A 20373-nucleotide genomic window follows, 5' to 3' on the forward strand; every position below is an offset into this window, starting at 1 on the left:
ACGTGACAGGACGAGCAAGGGCATCGCCTGGAGCCCGCCGGGACAGGGGAGCAGCACAGGCTGCCAGGAGCCGCAGGGAGATCCGGGAAAATGGGAATTTCGGAAAATGGAGATTCGGGAAAATGGAGATTCGTGAAAATTGAAATCTGGGAAAATGGAGATTTGGGAAAATGGAAATCTGGGAAAATGGAGATCTGGGAAAATGGAGATATGGGAAAATGGAAATCTGGGAAAATGGAGATTCGGGAAAATGGAGATATGGGAAAATGGAAATCTGGGAAAATGGAGATTCGGGAAAATGGAAATTCGGGAAAATGGAAATCTGAGAAAATGGTGATCTGGGAAAATGGAGATTTGGGAAAATGGAAATCTGGGAAAATGGAGATCTGGGAAAATGGAAATTAGAGAAAATGGAAATTAGAGAAAATGGAGATTTCAGAAAATGGAGATTCGGGAAAATGGAAATTCGGGAAAATGGAAATTCGAGAAAATGGAAATTCAAGAAAATGGAGATTCAGGAAAATTGAAATTTGAGAAAATGGAAATCCAGGAAAATTGAGATCCGGGAAAATGGAGATCTGGGAAAATGGAAATTTGAGAAAATGGAAATCTGGGAAAATGGAAATCTGGGAAAATGGAGATCCGGGAAAATGGAGATCCGGGAAAATGGAGATTCCTTCCCATGGGATGAGATGGAGGTGATGGAGCCCGTTCCTGCCCCAGCTGCCGCTCTGGGCAGGCTGAGAGGAGCAGTTCCCAAACACGGGCAGGATTGGGAAGCAGGCGGTGGCTCGGCTCCAGCCGGGAATGGCTCTCCCTGCTCCTCTGAAATGACCTCCCCTGGTTATCCCAGGGCAGCTGGAAGGGAAAATCCCCGTCCCCACCTCAGCCCCGACTGCCACACCCTGCACAGAGCCCGGGATGCCCAGGGTGGTGACCAGGAGGGGACAGCAGGATCCAGGAGGAAAAGGAAAAGGAAAAGGAAAAGGAAAAGGAAAAGGAAAAGGAAAAGGAAAAGGAAAAGGAAAAGGAAAAGGAAAAGGAAAAGGAAAAGGAAAAGGAAAAGGAAAAGGAAAAGGAAAAGGAAAAGGAAAAGGAAAAGGAAAAGGAAAAGGAAAAGGAAAATGAGCCCTTCTGCTTTAGCTGAAGGCAGAGGAGGAACAGACAGCTCCCCCCTTCCCTAAACAAACCCATCTGCAACACTTCCAGTTTGAATCCAAATAATCTCTGGGCTTTGGGATCCGGCAGCAAACCAGCTCAGGGTCCGTAATCCCAGCGCCTGATGTTTGGGGGTGTTGGGATTTGGAGCTAATTAATTCAGCCACCTGTAATTTTTGCTCAGATGTGCTGTCTGCCTTTTCCTTGGATGTATCATATGGTTTGGAAGGCTGCAGACGGAGCTGGCCTGAATCCCAATCCCTCCGTGCAGCTTTTTCTTTTCCCCAAAATCCTTCCCTTATTTTTGTTTATCCAAGCTTTTTCTTGCTCCTTCTCCTTTTCTCCCGCCTCCCTCCTGCTGCTCTCTCCCTCTTCTGGGTCCTTGCTCAGAAAAAAGCCCAGCAACAACGAAAAAAGCCTGACATTCGGCGAGTGGCTCAGCTTTTCCTGGATGGAATGGCCTTTTCCCTTCAGGGCTGGCCGCAGGATGATGCTCCCAGCGCTGTCCCCGTGCCCCTGACTGGTTTTATCTCAGCACAAAAGCTCCAGGGTTCCTGTCGGGAGCAAGGCTCCAGGTGATAAATATTGCAGGATTTAGAAAGCCCAGGAGCCCTGTCCTGATTTCCGTCCCTTGGCAGGGAAAGGATGGGAGAAGAATGAAAAGAAAATTAGTTTGGGGTTTGGAGAAATTAACTGGAAAAGGTTAATCCGTTCTTTTTAAGACTGAGGGGAAAACTTGGCTTGAGCTGCACGGGCTGGAAGGTCCTGGAGGCTGAGATGTGGCCACAGGACTTTCTGCTCCTTATTCCCTGTGGGAATAAACCCTTCCAACAGCTGAAGCTGGAATGGGATTTCCCACAGCTGTAGAGCCTGGAGCTGTCCTTTCCCAGAGCTGGGGGCAGGAGAACCCAAATCTGTGGGTTTTCCATGAAATCCATCATTCCCCTTTTCCCATCCCTGGGGGCAGGAGAACACAATCCCATGGATTTTCCATGAACCCAATCCCGTGGATTTTCCATGAACCCAATCCCACGGATAATCCATGAGCCCAATCCCATGGATATTCCATTAAATCCGTCATTCCCCTGTTCCTGTCTCTGGGGCAGGAGAACCCAATCCTGTGGATTTTCCATGAGCCCAATCCCATGGATATTCCATGAAATCCATCATTCCCCTGTTCCCGTCCCTGGGGCAGGAGAACCCAAATCTGTGGACATTCCATGAACCCAATCCCGTGGATATTCCATGAACCCAATCCCATGGACTTTCCATGAAATCCGTCATTCCCCTGTTGCCGTCCCTGGGGCAGGAGAACACAATCCTGTGGATTTTCCATGAACCCAATCCCGTGGACATTCCATGAACCCAATCCCACGGATAATCCATGAGCCCAATCCCATGGATTTTCCATGAAATCCATCTTTCCCCTGTTGCCGTCCCTGGGGCAGGAGCTGCTCCAAGGAGCTCAGGGCACATCCCGGGAGCTGTGGGAGCTCTGCCGTGCACGGGCTCTGTCTGGAGCAGCTCCTTCAGGAGGCTGCACTTAATTAAAACTGCAAAACGGAGCAATTAGCCAGGGCTGGGAACTTCCTGCAGCCCCGGCTGAGCGGAACAGCAGTTTCCCAATCCCAACAGCAGTTTCCCAATCCCAACAGCAGTTTCCCAATCTCCCCATTTATCAGCTTGTGGATCCACAGCTATCAGCTCCAATAATCCTCCCGACTTTGATGGGTTCATTTGGAAACCACCCAGACAACAATGGAGTCGTTTCACTTTTCTTTTCATTTCTTTCGCCTCCCTTTCCCCAGCAGTGCTGCAGGGATCCATGCTCTGGTCTCAGAGGATGCAGGTCGGGCACCAAGGCTGGCAAAAAGGGCAGGGGGATGATTTATGGCACTTTTCAGGTGAGTCCCAGCTGCTCGTTCCAGTCAGCTGAGGGAAAACACGCAGCAGAGTTTGGGGCCAGGAACAGCAGCTGAGGCATGCAGCCTTTGAAGACTGAAAATGTATTTTTTTTTTTTTTTCAAAAATAAAAAAAGCTTCCTGTCAGCTCTCAGCTGCAGGCGCGGGGCAGGGCGGGCGTTTTACTGTAGTCACAGCTCAAATCAGCACTGGGAACTGGCAGGGGTGGCACCAGGCTGTCCCTATTTTGTGTCCCTGTCCCTGGCCTGGGTGGCACCAGGCTGTCCCTGCAGCAATCTCTGGGCTGGGAGTTCGCCTCTTCCTTCATTCCTTCATTCCTTCATTCCCTCATTCCCTCATTCCCTCATTCCTTCATTCCTTCCTGCAGGTTTTTGGGAATGGGGTGGATTTTGGAGCTGCTGTGCCTCGCAAGGCCCGGCCTGCAGCCCGGAATCAGAGCCCAGGGGAGGATGGAGCGAGGAGCCCATCCCAGTTTTCCCCCAGGCTTCCACGCCAAGCCCTTCTGCATTCCCACAGCTCCAGGAACAGCTCAGCTCCATCAAACCCCCACTCCCAGCTCCTGGGGACCCATAAATCTGCTGTCACCTGGTCTGGAGCGAGCCCAGCAAAGCCCTGCCAGGCTGCTGAGCTGAAACCACCTCGTTCTGGAAGTCGTTTGTGGCTTTGGCTCTGGAGCTTCCTTTTTGTGGTGACGCCTCGGGATTTCAGCTTTTCTGTTCTCCATCCATTCATAACCCTGCAGTTCTTTAGTGCAGAGCCCCAAACTCCACACACACTGTGAGCTGCTGCTTCCCCGTTTGGGGCAGACACAACGATTCCTCTCCAGGCTGGGAACCAAGGACACCTCCCTGCCTCAGGCCCTGAGATGGGCACAAAAATGAGTTGGTGTCGAGGTCAGCTTGTTGTGTGAAAGTCCTTTTCCCAGCCCATGCAGACAAAGAAGGAGTCTGGAATGCGTTTTCAAGGTTGTTTCTTTTCCCTTATCTAGAACATTCTTGCTCTGACCTGCCGAGGTCCGTCCTGAGAGGAAGCCGTGGCAATCTGCCGCGAGCCCTGGGCGGCTCCCACATTTTATATTCAAAACTACCTGTGCTATGTTTACAATTTTTTGCCAACACCTATCACCTACGTTAGACTGTGAATCTCTACCTGAAACCCACAGAAAAGTGTCACCACCACAGCAAGACATGGAGGGCAAGGAGAAGGAAAAGAAGGCTGGGACATGCCCAAATCCCTCCATCTTGACCCCCTGAATTATATTCTAAAAATTCCCAAAATTCTACTTTTCCACCCTGTGTTAACTCAACTCCCACACTGCTCAAACCCTTGTGGTTTGTAATTCCTCACACAAAGCTGGCAGTTTTTTCCACGGGCTAAAATGGAAGCCAAAGGTGGTTTTTGACTTCATGCCAGGGTCTGGAGCCAGCCAGGGCAGCCAGAGGGATCTCCTGGACTCCAACAAGTTGGGGGCAGCAAACTTGGGGTCCATGACTTCATGACCTGAAGCTGTAATTGGAAGATTAATCCCCAATATGCAAATGGACCAAATTTACAAAAGCATAAAAACCTGTGACCCTCATCCACTCTGGGTGTCTGCCCTAAATGTCCCTGAAGGCCCTTCAAGAAATAGAAATGCTTTAACTTTGTCTGGCCTCTGCTTTTAGGTAGTCCCAAAAAGGCACCCGTGGCTTTTATTAGGATTTATTGCAAGATGCTCCCTGTACAGCTGGTGTATCCTGGCAGAGCCTGGGGTGTAGCAGCGATGAGGAGGGACGGGGACTCGGTGTGACGGTCAAAAATCCGATTTTATCGCGGGGTACAACTGCTTTTATACTTCCTCTAGGAAATCCAGTTTTACGTTTTACTGCAGTGATTGGGTTAATCATCACATAAACAAACTTACACATTTTAAACACCTCTGGCTTGCAGAAGTCTGCTGTAATTTTCTTTTTTTTTTTTTTTTTCCCTAGTAAACCAGTCTGAGTGAATCTTCTTTTAATCCTCAAAGTTTGCTCCTGCCAAGGCATCAGATCTCTTATGCTAACCAGGTCCAAAGCCCATCATCCATCTTGTGTCCCAGTATCCCAATATCTCAACAATTATGGATTTTTTGGTACGTGGGGACTCCCTCAGCAATATTTCCTGGGATGTCAGCGGCTTTTCAGTGAAACATCTGACACCTCCCCTGCTCTAAATCAGCGTGGTGGATTCACACCAGCCCGTGAGCTGGCCTTTTTTCATCCTTACGGCCCGAAATTAATCCCCGTGGAGGAAACGGAGGAGTTTGGGATGCTGGGACGGTTTGCTGCGAGTGTTTATCCAGGCCAGACAACTTCCAGAACCTCGGGGAAAGGAAAACATTGGGCTGAGGCGAGGATGAGTAATTGAGGCTGGGGATGGGAAGGTGTAATTACAATTAGCTGCACAAGAGCGTTAATCACGGCAATAATTACACGTCAGCGCTTTCCAAAAGGAAGGAGAACAGTGATGAAGTGCCCATGTGGGTGGCAAAAACCCGCCAGGGGATGGGCAGGAGGGGAGCAGAGGCAAATCCTGGATATTTCCCATTGCTTCCAAGCTTTCCCCAGGAGAGCAGAGCTGCTCTGGGTCAGCCCTGAGCTCTGTCCGGGTGGGTGCAGCCGATTTTACCGGCAGGAAATCGGGATCTGGGCTCCCAGCACTTGGATTTCTCAGCTTTGTTGGGCTGGGCCGCCTCTTTATTTGCAGCAGGGTGAAGCTCAGGCCTGGAGCCACCTCTCCTCAGCCACACGAAGCTGTTTGGTCCCGCAGAGCACGGCAGCCCCCGGATTTAGGAGACATTTGCGCAGCACCCGTGGGGCTGCTCTAGGGGCTCGCTGGGAGCTTTTACGGGAAATTTCAGTTCCAGCTGGGGCTGGGTGCAGCACCCAGAGCACGGCCCTGGGCCAGCTGTGACCCTGAGTAACCCCTGAGTTACCCCTGAGTTACCCCTGAGTTACCCTTGAGTTATCGCTGAGTTACCCTTGAGTGACCCCTGAGTTACCCCGGAGTTATCCCTCAGTGATCCCTGAGTTACCCCTGAATTACCTCTGAATTACCCCTGAATTACCCCTGAGTTACCTCTGAGTTATCCCTGAGTTATCCATGAGTTATGCCTGAGTTATCCCTGAGTTACCCATGAGTTACTCCTGAGTTATTCCTGAGTTATCCATGAGTTACCCCTGAGTGATCCCTGAATTACCTGTGAGTTACTCCTGAGTTATCCATGAGTTATGCCTGAGTTACCTTTGAGTTACCTCTGAGTTATCCCTGAGTTACCCCTGTGTTATCCATGAGTTACCCCTGAGTTACCTGTGAGTTACCCTTGAGTGATCCCTGAATTACCCGTGAGTTACTCCTGAGTTACCCCCGAGTTATCCATGAGTGATCCCTGAATTACCCGTGAGTTACTCCTGAGTTACTCCTGAGTCACCCCCGAGTTACCCCAAGCTCTCTCAGGTTCCAGGGCAGGCAGGGTCCTGTAATTTATCTTGCATGAAACGAGCCGGTCTGAACGGCCTGGAAAAGCCAAGCCATTAATCCAGGCTCGCTCCTGGACTCTGCAGAGCTGCAATTCCGTTCTGCAGATCCGCTGCTGTAAAAGTTATGGGATTTTAATGCCCTTTTTTTATTATTATTATTTCCTTTTTATTTTGTCCTGCTGCGGCCACAGCTCCAGCTGCCCCTGAAAGCAGCTTCACCTCAGCAGTCACCTGTGAACAATGAAATGAGTTTGCCGAGTGTAAATCCTCGTCTTTAAACTCATTAAAGTGTGCCCAGCCTCTCCAGGAGCCATTTGACAAACTCTCCTGAGCAGCAAAGTCGTGTTTATTGTGATTATTATTACTATTATTATTTTTCTCTCGCCTCCGTCTGCAATATAAACACCATTACGTTTTAATTACCTGCTTGAAGAGGAGATTTCAGAGTGAATCCCGCAGGAACCTCCCGGCATAACCACGGGAATGTCCCTGGAGGGGAGAGGGAGGCACCCAAATGGGACAGGGCTGAATCCCACACAAGTGGGGCTGGGAGCTGAGGGATCCCCCCTCCAGGAGGGGTTTTCCAGGTTTATCCGCAGCTGGGGGGTGGAAGGGGCTGGCAGAGGTTGTTTTTGTGGTTTTGGTGAAGGATGATGAAGGTGATTTATGTATGACCAGAGCAGCCTCCAGTGGCTGCCAACGTGAACTTTTCCAGCTGTGCTTCCATCTGATCCCATGGATCCCATCCCACGGATCCCATCCCATGGATCCCATGGATCCCATCCCATCCCATGGATCCCATCCCACTGATCCCATCCCATCCCATGGATCCCATCCCATGGATCCCATCCCACTGATCCCATCCCATGGATCCCATCCCATGGATCCCATCCCATTCCTTCTCATCCTATGGATCCCATCCCATCCCATGGATCCCATTGATCCCATCCCATGGATCCCATCCCACTGATCCCATCCCATGGATCCCATCCCATGGATCCCATCCCATTCCTTCTCATCCTATGGATCCCATCCCATCCCATGGATCCCATCCCACTGATCCCATCCCATGGATTCCATCCCATGGATTCCATCCCATTCCTTCTCATCCTATGGATCCCATCCCATCCCATGGATCCCATCCCATCCCATGGATCCCATCCCATCCCATGGATCCCATCCCACTGATCCCATCCCATGGATTCCATCCCATGGATTCCATCCCATTCCTTCTCATCCTATGGATCCCATCCCATCCCATGGATCCAATCCCATCCCACGAATCCCATCCTATCCCACAGATCCCATCCCATCCCATCCTATGGATCCCATCCCATCCTATCCCACAGATCCCATCCCATCCCATCCCATGGATCCATCCCATCCCACAGATCCCATCCCATGGATCCATCCCATCCCACTGATCCCATCCCATCCCACTGATGCCATCCCATCCCATGGATCCCATCCCATGGATCCCATCCTATCCCACAGATCCCATCCCATCCCACCCCATGGATCCCAATCCCATCCCGTTCCCAGATCCCTGCTCAGACCCCGCTGCTCTGCCCGTGCTCCCAAATCCTCCGGATGTGCCACGGAGCAGAGGGTGCCTCTCCTTCGGTGGGCCCAGGCACAATTTTAAGTTTCATTTCTTTACATTATCCATTAAAAAAAAAAAAAAATTGCAAAAAAAGAGAAAAGCATTCTAAAAGTTTTATTCCAATTTGTATTGCTCTTTCTTTTGATTACTTACTTTATACCCTTTTAAAATTTTAAACCTACTTTGCCTTTCTCCTAATCCTCCCTAAGGACAAGAAGCAAGTACACCAATAATTAACGAACACCAAAACCCACCAGGCTCATTAACACCGTGTGGGAGCCCGGGGCAGCGGGAACATCCCCCTGCGTGCCCTGGCGTGCTCTGACTCCCAGGAAAACGCTGACCCTCACTCATGGAGAAAACTTCCAAAGCCTCAAGGTAAACCAGAGACCACCAAAGCGTGAAATAGATCGTGGGGATTGCAGGGAGCAGTGCAGTGTGTCACAGGGGTGAGGAATTTAGGGTTCAGGGTTTTTAGTTTGTTCTAGATGGGTTCAGGATGGAGGGCACGGGGTGGTGACTCAAGTTCCTAATTTCGTCTCCTTGGGTTTGGGTGGTAGCTCGTAACGGGGCAGGAAAATCCGCATTGAGGGTCTGTAGGGGTCAGAAAGGGAAATAATTTAGGTGTCACTTCTTAATTGGGTAGCTTAGTTTTTGATTAGACTTACAAGCCTTGCAGCACGAGGCTCTGAGCCATTTTTGTGCTGTTTTCGGGCACGCAGGGGCTGGGTGCAGACAGCGTGCTGAGGTCTCGATAAGATGACAAGAAAACAAGAAGCTGACGACAGGAAAAAGTCCAGTGCGTCTGCTTTTCCTGACACAGAACTGCTCCAGGAGGGTCTCCCCTGCCAGGGGAGCCCACGGGGAGTTGCCCAGCGTGGGGGCCTCAAGCTCACAACACACCACCCAAAAAAAAAAAAAAAAAAAAATCTCAAAAATTAACAAAATCTCAAATTAGCAAGCTAAAACCGCCACAGAGAATTAATATTTCGCCCCAGTTTCAGACTGAAAGCACCACGCCAGCAGCTTGGGAGCAGCTGAAATGTCATTATCGAGGAGCCCTCGCACCTTTGCTGGGGACTTCTGGCTGCCCCACAAAACAATCCCGGCTTTACTGCTGGAACAAAACCCGAACAACCGCTAAAATGACTTTATTAATGGAACAAAACCCAAAAAACCGCTAATCCCGGGCCTAAATGACTTTATTAATGGAACAAAACCGGAACAACCGCTAATCCTGGGCCTAAATGACTTTATTAATGGAACAAAACCCAACAACCGCTAATCCCGGGCCTAAATGACTTTATTAATGGAACAAAACCAGAACAACCACTAAAATGACTTTATTAATGGAACAAAACCAGAGCGACCGCTAATCCCGGGCCTAAATGACTTTATTAATGGAACAAAACCAGAACAACCGCTAATCCCGGGCCTAAATGACTTTATTAATGGAACAAAACCAGAGCCTAAATGACCGGCGAGTTCCCTGCAGGCAACGCGCTGCCAAAGCATTTATCCACCTCCTTTTCTTCCGTGTAGCTTTTTGTTGGGTTTGTTGTTTTTTTTTTTTTGTTTTGTTTTGTATTTTGGTTTTGGGGTGGTTTTTTTTTTTTTTTTTTTTTTTAATTTGTTTGGGGTTTTTTTTGGCTGGGTTTTGTTTTTTTTTGGGGGGGGGGGCTTGTGGAGGGTTTTTTTTTGTGTGTTTTTACTTTTGTTTCAGTTCAGATTTAACTTTTTGTGCCGGCCGCACTGAAATCCTGACAGAGCTCAGGGATTTCCTCTCAGTGCCTCTTTTTTGGAGGAGTGTGACCAGGCTGGAGTGAAAACTCCATTTTTTCTGCGGGTTAAGGATAACCAACCCCATTTTCCAGGGTCATGGGCAGGTTTTTCCCAAGCTGGAGCATCCCAGGGCTACAAAATCCCAAGGGATCGATGAGGGGAGAGCAGCCCTGCCCAGGACCTCCCTGCTCAATCCCTCTGGGATAATCCGGGATTAAATCCGGGATTAAATCCCGGGATTAAATTATTAAATTAACACAGGCCCAGCTGCAAAAACCAGGAGAAATTCCTGGGTTTCCAGCAAGCTGGAGTGGGGGAACCTTGGGATGTGTGGGGGAATTTTGGGATGAGTGGGGGAATTTTGGGATGAGTGGTTCCGCCAGGAACAGCTCATTTCCATTCTTCCTCATCGTTTTTTTCCCACCACACTCCCACTTTCTGATCTGAGTCAAACTTTTCTGGAAAATGTTTAACTGAAACATTGCAGCGCTTGTGAAATCAATGGTGGCGTTTCGGAGCTGTCAAAAGAACAAAAAAAAAAAAAGAAAAAAGAAAAAAACAAAAAAAACCCAATCAATCGTGAGTTCCTTTTTTTTTTTTTTTTAATTTCATTTTTTAATTTTTTTTTTTCATCCCCCTGGAAAAAAAAAAAATTCCCTGCCTTCGACAGGAATTTGTAAATTGTCTGAATTTGGAATGGAACCATGGAACTGTGGAACGAGGTGAACTTCCCAAGCCAAGCCATTCCCTGCTTTGATATCCCCACATAAATCCAAGGTTTATTTTCTCTGCACATGGAGAAAACCTCACCGAGCCCTGGAGGTAGAAAAAGGGGAGGGGGACGAGGTCAGCTGGGAAAAAAATACAAAAGAACATCGCCTGGGAAGGAAAAATACAAAAAAAATTCCAAAAAATAATAATAAAAAAAAAAATCGCCTGGGAAGGAAAAATACAAAAAAAAAAAAAAAAAAAATTTAATACAAAAAAATCGCATGGGAAGGAAAAATACAAAAAAAATTTAATACAAAAAAAATCGCCTGGGAAGGAAAAATACAAAAAAAAATTGTAATACAAAAAAATTGCATGGGAAGGAAAAATACAAAAAAAAATTGTAATACAAAAAAATTGCATGGGAAGGAAGAATACAAAAAATAGCCAATATAATTAAAAAAACATAGCCTGGGAAGGAAAAATACAAAAAAAAAACCCAAAATAATACCAAAAAAATACCCCATTACCTGGGAAGGAAAAATAGAAAAAATACCCCAAGAAAAAAAAAAACAAAAAAAAAAATCGCCTGGGAAGGAAAAAATACAAAAAAATACCTGAGAAAAAACACAAAAAACCCCAAAAATCATCTCCTGGAGACGGCTGGGAGGGAAGTCCTGTCCTCAGCACCTCCGGGGCAGCTTTTCCTCCTCTCCCCGCGCTCCCGCGGCTCCGGGGGGAAGCGGAGGAGGCACCGCGGGGCATTTGGGGACCCTGCCGCTGTCCCTGTCCCTGTCGCTGTCGCTGTCGCTGCCGCTGCCGCTGTCGCTGTCGCTGCCGCTGTCGCTGTCGCTGCCGCTGTCGCGGTCGCTGTCGCTGCCGCTGTCGCTGTCGCTGCCGCTGTCCCTGTCGCTGTCGCTGCCGCTGTCGCTGTCGCTGTCGCTGTCGCTGTCCCTGTCGCTGCCGCTGTCGCTGTCGCTGTCGCTGTCGCTGTCGCTGTCGCTGTCGCTGCCGCTGTCGCTGCCGCTGTCGCTGTCGCTGCCGCGCGGGGCCGCGGGCGCTCCGCGGTGCCCGCGCGTCCCCTCCGCGGCCAGGCTGGCACAAACGCGGCTGCCGCTGGCCATGTCATGCCTTAAAATAGCTGCTCCGACATCAGCCTCCCTCCAGCGGCGGCGGCAGCAGCGAGACATGGCCGACCGGAGCTGATCCCGCTCCGATCCTGCCCCGGCTCCCGGCCCTCGCCAAGGTACGCTCGGGGCTGCCCCAACCCCCCCCGCGGCTCCCGGGGTGTCCCTGGGGTGTCCCTGGGGAGCGGAGCCTCGGCACGGCTCCCTCCTGCACCCCACGGGGTGATTCTTGCACCCCACGGGATCATCCCTGCGTCCTGCACCTCTCCCTGCACCCCGCGGAGCCGTCCCCCCCATCCCACGGGATCATTCCTGCACCCCACAGAATCATTCCTGCACCCCACAGAATCATTTCTGCATCCCACAGGATGATTCCTGCACCCCACGGGACCATCCCCCCCATCCCACGGGATCATTTCTGCATCCCATGAGGATCATTCCTGCACCCCACAGAACCATCCCCCCCCCCCATCCCACAGGATCATCCCTGCACCCCACGGGATCATTCCTGCACCCCACGGGATCATTCCTGCACCCCACAGGTTCATTCCTGCACCCCACGGGATCATTCCTGCATCCCACAGGGCCATCCTCCCCATCCCACAGAATCATTCCTGCACCCCATGGGATCATCCCTGTGTCCTTCACCTCTCCCTGCACCCCACAGGATCATTCCTGCACCCCACAGGATCATTCCTGCATCCCTCCTCTCTCCCTGCACCCCACAAGACCATCCCCCCATCCCACGGGTCCATCCCCCATCCCCCAGGACCACCCCCCAGTCCCACAGAACCATCTCCCCCATCCCACGGGTCCATCCCCCATCCCCCAGGACCACCCCCCAGTCCCACAGAACCATCTCCCCCATCCCACGGGTCCATCCCCCATCCCCCGGGACCATTCCCCCATCCCAGCAGGGCCCGGGGGCCGGGGAGCAGCGGGCGAGCCCCGGCTCTGCCCCCGGCCCGGGGCCAGCCCTGCCCGGGAAGTGCCGGGAGCGCTCCAGGGGCTGTTCCCAGCTCCGGCTGCGGGGCAGAGCCTCTCCCCGAACCTCGGGGGGGGCTGCGGGCGACTCCGGGCCGGGCTGGGAGCCGGGGCTGGGTGGGGATGGTTGTTTTTCCAGCCAGCTGTGGCGATGAGAGCGGCTGGAATTCCGCCCTTCCAGCCCTCCCCACGATCCAGCCGCTGATTCCGGCGCTGCCCGGGGCTGCGGACGCGCGGCCGTGCTGCCACCAAGGTCACACAAGGTGCCGGGAGCTCGGCCCTGCCCGGAGCCTGTCCCAGCCCGAATTCCCAGCCTGGAGGAGCCCAGGGAGCAGGGAGGGTGTGGGTGACACCTGGGCAGGGCTGGCAGCACCCGGGGTGCCGGGCAGAGGCCGAGCAGCCCCCCTGGCACAGGGAAGGGACATGGGGACATCCCGGGGTCTCCTTGGGCTCCCTCCGAGCTCCCCCCCTGCCCTTGCTGCGTTTTCCTCGGCGTTGCCAAGACATGGCTGGAGGCTCTGGAGGCTCCTTGCTCCTGCTCGGCTGGCTGGAGCCTCGGGAATGTCACAGAGTGGGGACCGAGGAGGTCCCGGGAATGTCACGGGGGAGGGACCGAGGAGGTCACGGGGGAAGGACAGAAGAGGTCCCGGGAATGTCACGGGGGAAGGACCGAGGAGGTCCCGGGAATGTCACAGAGGAGGGACTGAGGAGGTCCCGGGAATGTCACGGGGGAAGGACCGAGGAGGTCACGGGGGAAGGACCAAGGAGGTCCCGGGAATGTCACAGAGCAGGGACCGAGGAGGTCCCGGGAATGTCACGGAGGAGGGACCGAGGAGGTCCCAGGAATGTCACGGGGGAAGGACCGAGGAGGTCCCGGGAATGTCACGGGGGAAGGACAGAGGAGGTCCCGGGAATGTCACGGAGGAGGGACCGAGGAGGTCCCGGGAATGTCACGGGGGAAGGACCGAGGAAATCCCGGGAATGTCACGGGGGAAGGACCGAGGAAATCCCGGGAATGTCACGGGGGAGCAGCCCGAGGTCGCTGCGCCTCCCCCAGCCCAGCCGGGCAGCGCTGCGAGGGGAGGGGAGGCTCCAGGGCAGCAGCGGCGAGGTGAGAAGGAGAATTTCTCCTCCTCAGGGAGGGACGGCAGCGAAGGGAGCACAAAAAGGCCGCTCTGACCACATCTGGCAGCGGGAACTGCCCGGGCAGATGTGCGACAGCAGCGAAGGATGCAGGCTCGGGAGCAGGGCCGTGCCCTGGAGGAGCTGCTGGGTAAAAGGAGCTCGCTCATGCCCTGCAGTTAACTCTTGCCAGCCCAAAGCAGCTCCCGAGCAGCCGCAGGACCGTGCCCGGGGAGGGTTAATCCTGCCGCGCCCGCCCCGCAGGGTTTTGTGCCGCGGCCAGGCTGCCTGGTGCCATATGGAATCCTCCACCTGTTTTGGGGCTTTTCCTGCCCGCTCCTGGTGCCGTGCCCGGGCCTGGCCGCCTTTCCTCGCCTCCCAGCGCGGGTTGGCAGCGCCAGCCCCGAGCTGGCACCGTCCCCTGGCAGCAGAGCAGGGAGGGGCTCCTGGGCAGGGCAACTCCTGCCAAGGTGGCCTCAGCCCAAAGCCGTGGGGCTGGAGCCACGCTGGGCCCGTGGAGGCTCTGGCAGCTGGAAGTTCTCCCCAGCAGTTTTCCTTCTTGGAAGTGTGAGAAGCGCTACTCTTTTTCAGAAGATTTAAAAAGGTTTATTAGAACCTTATCAAAAATACAGCAGAATGAATAGAGGAAATATTGCGGCGCCGGCAGCAGAGGATTTTTTTCCCACCATGTGCTCGCCCACACAACGGAGGTTTTGCCTTTTAACCCTTTGGCCCCTCCCAAAGCTGTGACCTCTCCAACCACACTGGTCAAACCAACAGCCCGTCAATTCTCTCCTCCCACAAAGAAGAATGCAAAACAATCATTATTCACATGAACAGCGCGTGAGAACTCCAGTAGAAATATGCAAACATTATCAGAAGGCTAAGGAACTTTAAAACTTTCAAAAGAGCTATAAAAGAAAACTCAACGCTCTTAAAAATCAGGGCAACCGTCCCCTCCTGTCAGGAGTTGTGCAGAGCCACAGGGTCCCTCCTGATCCCCCCTTTCCTCCAGGCTGAGCCCCTTTCCAGCTCCCTCAGCCCCATTCCCTGCCCTGGACACCCCCAGCCCCTGGGCGAGGAGCCGTTTCTCCTGACAGCCTCTCCTCTGCTCCCCGACAGGACCGTGGGTGGCAGCGGCAGCAGAGGTGACCCCCAGGCCCCCGTCCGGCCTCCCCGTCCCCACAGGCATGCCTTGTGGGGCTGGGCAGCGCCCATGGCTTTCCTGTCCAGGCTCTACAGGCCCAGCAGCAGGTCCCCGAGCCGCTCCCCGCGGGACGAGCGCGGGAGCCACCCCATCCTCAGCGTCTTCGAGCTGGAGCGGCTGCTGTACACGGGCAAGACGGCCTGCAACCACGCCGACGAGGTGTGGCCAGGCCTCTACCTGGGAGACCAGTAAGTGTGGCCAGCGACTCGGGCCGGGGCCGGCGCGGTGGACGCGGAGACAGCGCAAAGCAACACGCTCCATTTTCACTCTCATTTTACTGTAGCGTGCATTTTCTCTCTCATTTTACTGCAGCATGCATTTTCTCTCTCATTTTACTGCAGCGTGCATTTTCTCTCTCATTTTACTGCAGCATGCATTTTCACTCTCATTTTTCTGCAGCATGCATTTTCACTCTCGTTTTATTGTAGCATTTTTATACATTCTTACCAAGCTCAGAAGTTTACACCTGACTCGCTGGTCACGAGAGACAAAGTGCTCGTTGGAACAGGCAGTTGTAGGTTTCTCCTGTTTCTCCTTCTTTCTTTCTTGGTTTCTGTGTCGACCTTTCAGGGGTAAACGTGGATCCTCTGATCAACCTTGTCTCTGGCTCGCAGAAGTCGCTGTAAAACCTCTTCCACTGGGGGAGAGTCCAGGAAATGGGGAGAAATGGGGAGATCTGGGATGGGGAGATGGCACCTTGTCACTCTGCAGCTCCCTGAAGGGTGGCTGTGCTCAGCTGGGGCTGGGCTCTTCCTCCAGGCACCACTGACAGAACCAGAGGACACAGCCTTAAGCTGCACCAAGGGAAATTGAGGTTGGATGTTAGGAAAAAGTTTTTTACAGAAAGGGGGATAAAGTTCTGCAATGGCTGCCCGGGGAGGTGGTGGAGTCACCATCCCCGGGTGTGTTTAAAACAAGCCTGGATGTGGCACTGGGTTTGGTTTAGTGATTCAGTGATTCCGTGATTCTGTGATTGAGTGATTCTGTAATTCAGTGATTTGGGGATTCTGTGATTCTGTGATTGAGTGATTCTGTAATTCAGTGATTCTATGATTCAGGGATTTGGGGATTCCATGATTCTGTGATTCAGGGATTCAGGGATTCTGTGATTCAGGGATTCAGGGACTGGAGGATTCTGTGATTCTGTAATTCAGTGATTTTGTCATTCAGTGATTCAGGGATTCAGTGATTTGGGGATTCTGTGATTCTGTGATTGAGTGATTCTGTAATTCAGTGATTCTATGATTCAGGGATTTGGGGATTCCATGATTCTGTGATTCTGTGATTCAGTGATTCTGTGATTCAGGGATTCAGGGACTGGAGGATTCTGTGATTCTGTAATTCAGTGATTTTGTGATTCAGTGATTCAGGGATTCAGGGATTGGAGGATTCTGTGATTCTGTAATTCAATGATTTTTTGATTCAGGGATTCAGGGATTTGGGGATTCTGTGATTCAGTGATTCTGTGATTCTGTGATTCAGGGATTTGGGGATTCAGTGATTCTGTAATTCTGTAATTCAGTGATTCAGAGATTCTGTGATTCCGTGATTCTTTGGGGCAGGTGAGGCAGAGCAGGATGTGATGGGTGTGGAGCGTGGGGACGGAGGAGGAAGGAGCTGAGCAGGAGGTCCCAGCTCTGCTGAGCTGGGGTGGGCAAGGTAGGCTGTCCATGAGCTGTGAGATCACCATAAAACCCGAGAATCTCAAAAATCCGCCAGGTTTTTACATCCAGCTCTCTCAGCCAGAAACGTTTATCCAGGGCAGCCTTTCCACCGTGCTGGGACATTTCCAGCGCTCTGAGGTGTCCCCTCTGCTGTCCCTGCAGAGATTTGGCTGGGACAAAGGAGGAAGGAGGTGGCAGAGCTGTGCAGGGAGGGTGTCCACGGAGCCAGGGCCGTGAGATTGCCATCAGACCCGAGAATCTCAAAAATCCGCCAGGTTTTTACATCCAGCTCTCTCAGCCGGAAACGTTTATCCAGGACAGCCTTTCCACCGTGCTGTGGGACACTTCTGGTGCTCTGAGGTGTCCCCTGCCTGCTGTCCCTGCAGAGACATCGCGTCCAACCGCCGGGAGCTGCTGCAGCTGCGCATCACCCACGTGCTGAACGCCTCGCACTGCCGCTGGCGCGGCGGCGCCGACTACTACGAGGGCACGGGCATCCGCTACCTGGGCATCGAGGCCCACGACTCGCCCTCGTTCGACATGAGCCCCTACTTCTACCCCGCCGCTGACTTCATCCACCAGGCCCTCAACGAAGGTCCCCGGGCAAGGGGCTGGGGGAGGAGAGGGAGAAGGGATGGGGGGAGCTGGGCTGGGGAGCTGGCGTGGTGGTCTGGTGGTGGTGATGGTTGTTAAGGATCCTGGGAAAGAGAGGTGTTTCCAGGCTGGGATGGTGTCCCCTCATGGGATCACCTCGATGGTGTCCCCTCATGGGATCACCTCGATGGTGTCCCCTGGATGGGATAACCCCAATGGTGTCCCCTCATGGGATCACCTCGATGGTGTCCCCTGGATGGGATAACCCCAATGGTGTCCCCTCATGGGATCACCTCAATGGTGTCCCCTGGATGGGATCACTTTGATGGTGTCTCCTCATGGGATCACCTCAATGATGTCCCCTCATGGGATAATCCCAATGGTGTCTCCTTGTGGGATCACCCCAATGGTGTCTCCTCATGGGATGACCCCAATGGTGTCTCCTCATGGGATAATCCCAGTGGTGTCCCCTCATGGGATCACCTCAGTGGTGTCTCCTCATAGGATAATCCCAATGGTGTCTCTTCATTGGATAATCCCAGTGGTGTCTCCTCATGGGATCACCTCAATCATGTCCCCTCATGGGATAATCCCAATGATGTCTCCTCATGGGATCACCTCAGTGGTGCCCCCTCATGGGATAATCCCAATGGTGTCCCCGCATGGGATCACCCCAATGTTGTCTTCTCATGGGATAATCCCAATGGTGATGGTGTCCCCTCACAGGATCACCCCAATGGTGGGTGTCCCCTCATGGGATAATCCCAATGGTGTCTCCTTGTGGGATCACCCTGATGATGTCTCCTCATGGGATCACCTCAATGTTGTCTTTTCATGGGATAATCCCAACGGTGTCTCCTCATGGGATAATCCTAATGGTGTCCCCTCATGGGATGACCCCAATGGCATCTCCTTGTGGGATCACCCCAATGGTGTCCCCACATGGGATGACCCCAATGGTATCTCCTTGTGGGATCACCCCAATGGTGTCCCCTCACGGGATGACCCCAGAGGCGTCCCCTGCATGGCATCACCTCCTCCCCAGAGGGAACAGGCTGCATGAGGGCGCTGGCCCACGGCTCCAGGGCACAGCCGGGTGCTCCGCAGGTTTTTTGGGCTGAAAATGTGGGATTTTCCTGGCTCTGCCGTGACGCAGCCGCCGTGTCCCCCCAGGGAGGATCCTCGTGCACTGTGCCGTCGGGGTCAGCAGGTCGGCCACCCTCGTCCTCGCCTACCTCATGATCCGCCACCACATGCCCCTGGTGGAAGCCATAAAGACGGTCAAGGACCACCGCGGGATCATCCCCAACCGCGGCTTCCTGCGCCAGCTGGTGGCCCTGGACAACGCCCTGCGGCTCAAGAGGAGCTCCTGAGGGGCTGGCACCGTGTGAGCTCTGCCTGTGGGCTCACCTGCAGCCCCCCCGCCCCAGCTCAGGGGGTCCCCCGTGGTCCAGCCCAGACCCTCCACGTGCAGTTGTGCCACCCAGGAGGCCTGGCCATGGCCTCCTTCCCAGCCCGCTCGCTCCCCGCCGCCTCCGGAGGGACTCGGCCCCACCTCACCGGTTGCTCCATCCCTGTGGCCTCCAGGGAGCCTCCAAGGCTTTGTCGTCCCCCCTGGCATTTGTGTCCCTCGCTGCCAGGACAGCTCTGCGCGTCCCGTGTCGTGTGTCCCGTGTGTTTGTGGTGATGTCAGGTGTGGTGTGTGGGCTCAGGCCAGCTCCTGCCGCGCTGTTCGGCTGCTCTCCGCGCCTCGTGCCGCCCTGTGGAAATAAAGGCAGTGCTAAGGAACAGCCTGGACACGCCTCGTGTGCCCGGGCACGGCTCAGGCTGGCATCTGGCACAGGACTGGGGGACAGAGCGTCACCCGAGTGCCCGGGGTCAACAGGGACCCGAGTGCCCCCAAATTCTCAGTCCAGGGATCAAACCTGAGATCCCGCCCAAACCTGAGCCCTGCTCAGTGCCCAAACCTGAGATCCCGCCCAAACCTGAGCCCTGCTCAGTGCCCAAACCTGAGATCCTGCCCAAACCTGACATCCCAACCCAAACCTGAGCCCCCACTCAGTGCCCAAACCTGAGATCCCAGCCAAACCTGATCTCCTGCCCAAACCTGAGCCATGCTCAGTGCCCAAACCTGAGATCCTGCCCAAATGTGAGATCCCAGCCTAACCTGGGATCCCACTCAGTGCCCAAACCTGAGATCCTGCCCACAACTGAGATCCCAACCCAAACCTGAGCCCTGCTCAGTGCCCAAACCTGAGATCCCAACCCAAACCTGAGATCCCAACCCAAACCTGAGATCCCACTTAGGGCCTGTCCTGGGGTTCCCCACTCAGGACTAAGGGGGGCTTCTGGTGGGGAGTAGGGCTGGGCTGGCAGTCCCAGTGTCACCCAGCTGGGCTGGCAGTCCCAGTGTCCCCCAGCTGGGCTGGCAGTCCCAGTGTCCCCCAGCTGGGCTGGCAGTCCCAGTGTCACCCACCTGAATTGGCAGTCCCAGTGTCACCCACCTGAATTGGCAGTCCCAGTGTCACCCAGCTGAATTGGCAGTCCCAGTGTCCCCCAGCTGGGCTGGCAGTCCCAGTGTCACCCACCTGAATTGGCAGTCCCAGTGTCCCCCAGCTGGGCTGGCAGTCCCAGTGTCACCCAGCTGAATTGGCAGTCCCAGTGTCACCCAGCTGGGCTGGCAGTCCCAGTGTCACCCAGCTGGGCTGGCAGTCCCAGTGTCACCCACCTGAATTGGCAGTCCCAGTGTCCCCCAGCTGGGCTGGCAGTCCCAGTGTCACCCAGCTGAATTGGCAGTCCCAGTGTCACCCAGCTGGGCTGGCAGTCCCAGTGTCACCCACCTGAATTGGCAGTCCCAGGGTCCCCCACCTGAATTGGCAGTCCCAGTGTCACCCACCTGAATTGGCAGTCCCAGTGTCACCCAGCTGGGCTGGCAGTCCCTGTGTCACCCACCTGAATTGGCAGTCCCAGTGTCACCCAGCTGGGCTGGCAGTCCCTGTGT

At 53.8% G+C, this 20373-nt stretch overlaps 1 protein-coding gene across 1 annotated transcript; it reads left to right on the forward strand.

Annotated features, from left to right (window-relative positions):
- The first annotated feature begins 11592 nt into the window (after positions 1-11592).
- Positions 11593-19160, forward strand: DUSP26 (dual specificity phosphatase 26). Its single transcript, XM_054000797.1, has 4 exons — positions 11593-11920; positions 15030-15302; positions 17165-17373; positions 18546-19160. Exons 2-4 carry the CDS (start codon positions 15124-15126, stop codon positions 18743-18745), a joined length of 588 nt encoding a protein of 195 aa, XP_053856772.1. The 5' UTR covers positions 11593-11920; positions 15030-15123; the 3' UTR covers positions 18746-19160.
- The last annotated feature ends 1213 nt before the right edge of the window (positions 19161-20373 follow it).

Source organism: Vidua macroura, chromosome 28, assembly GCF_024509145.1.
Source record: "Vidua macroura isolate BioBank_ID:100142 chromosome 28, ASM2450914v1, whole genome shotgun sequence".
In the NCBI taxonomy this organism is placed as follows: Eukaryota; Metazoa; Chordata; class Aves; order Passeriformes; family Viduidae; genus Vidua; species Vidua macroura.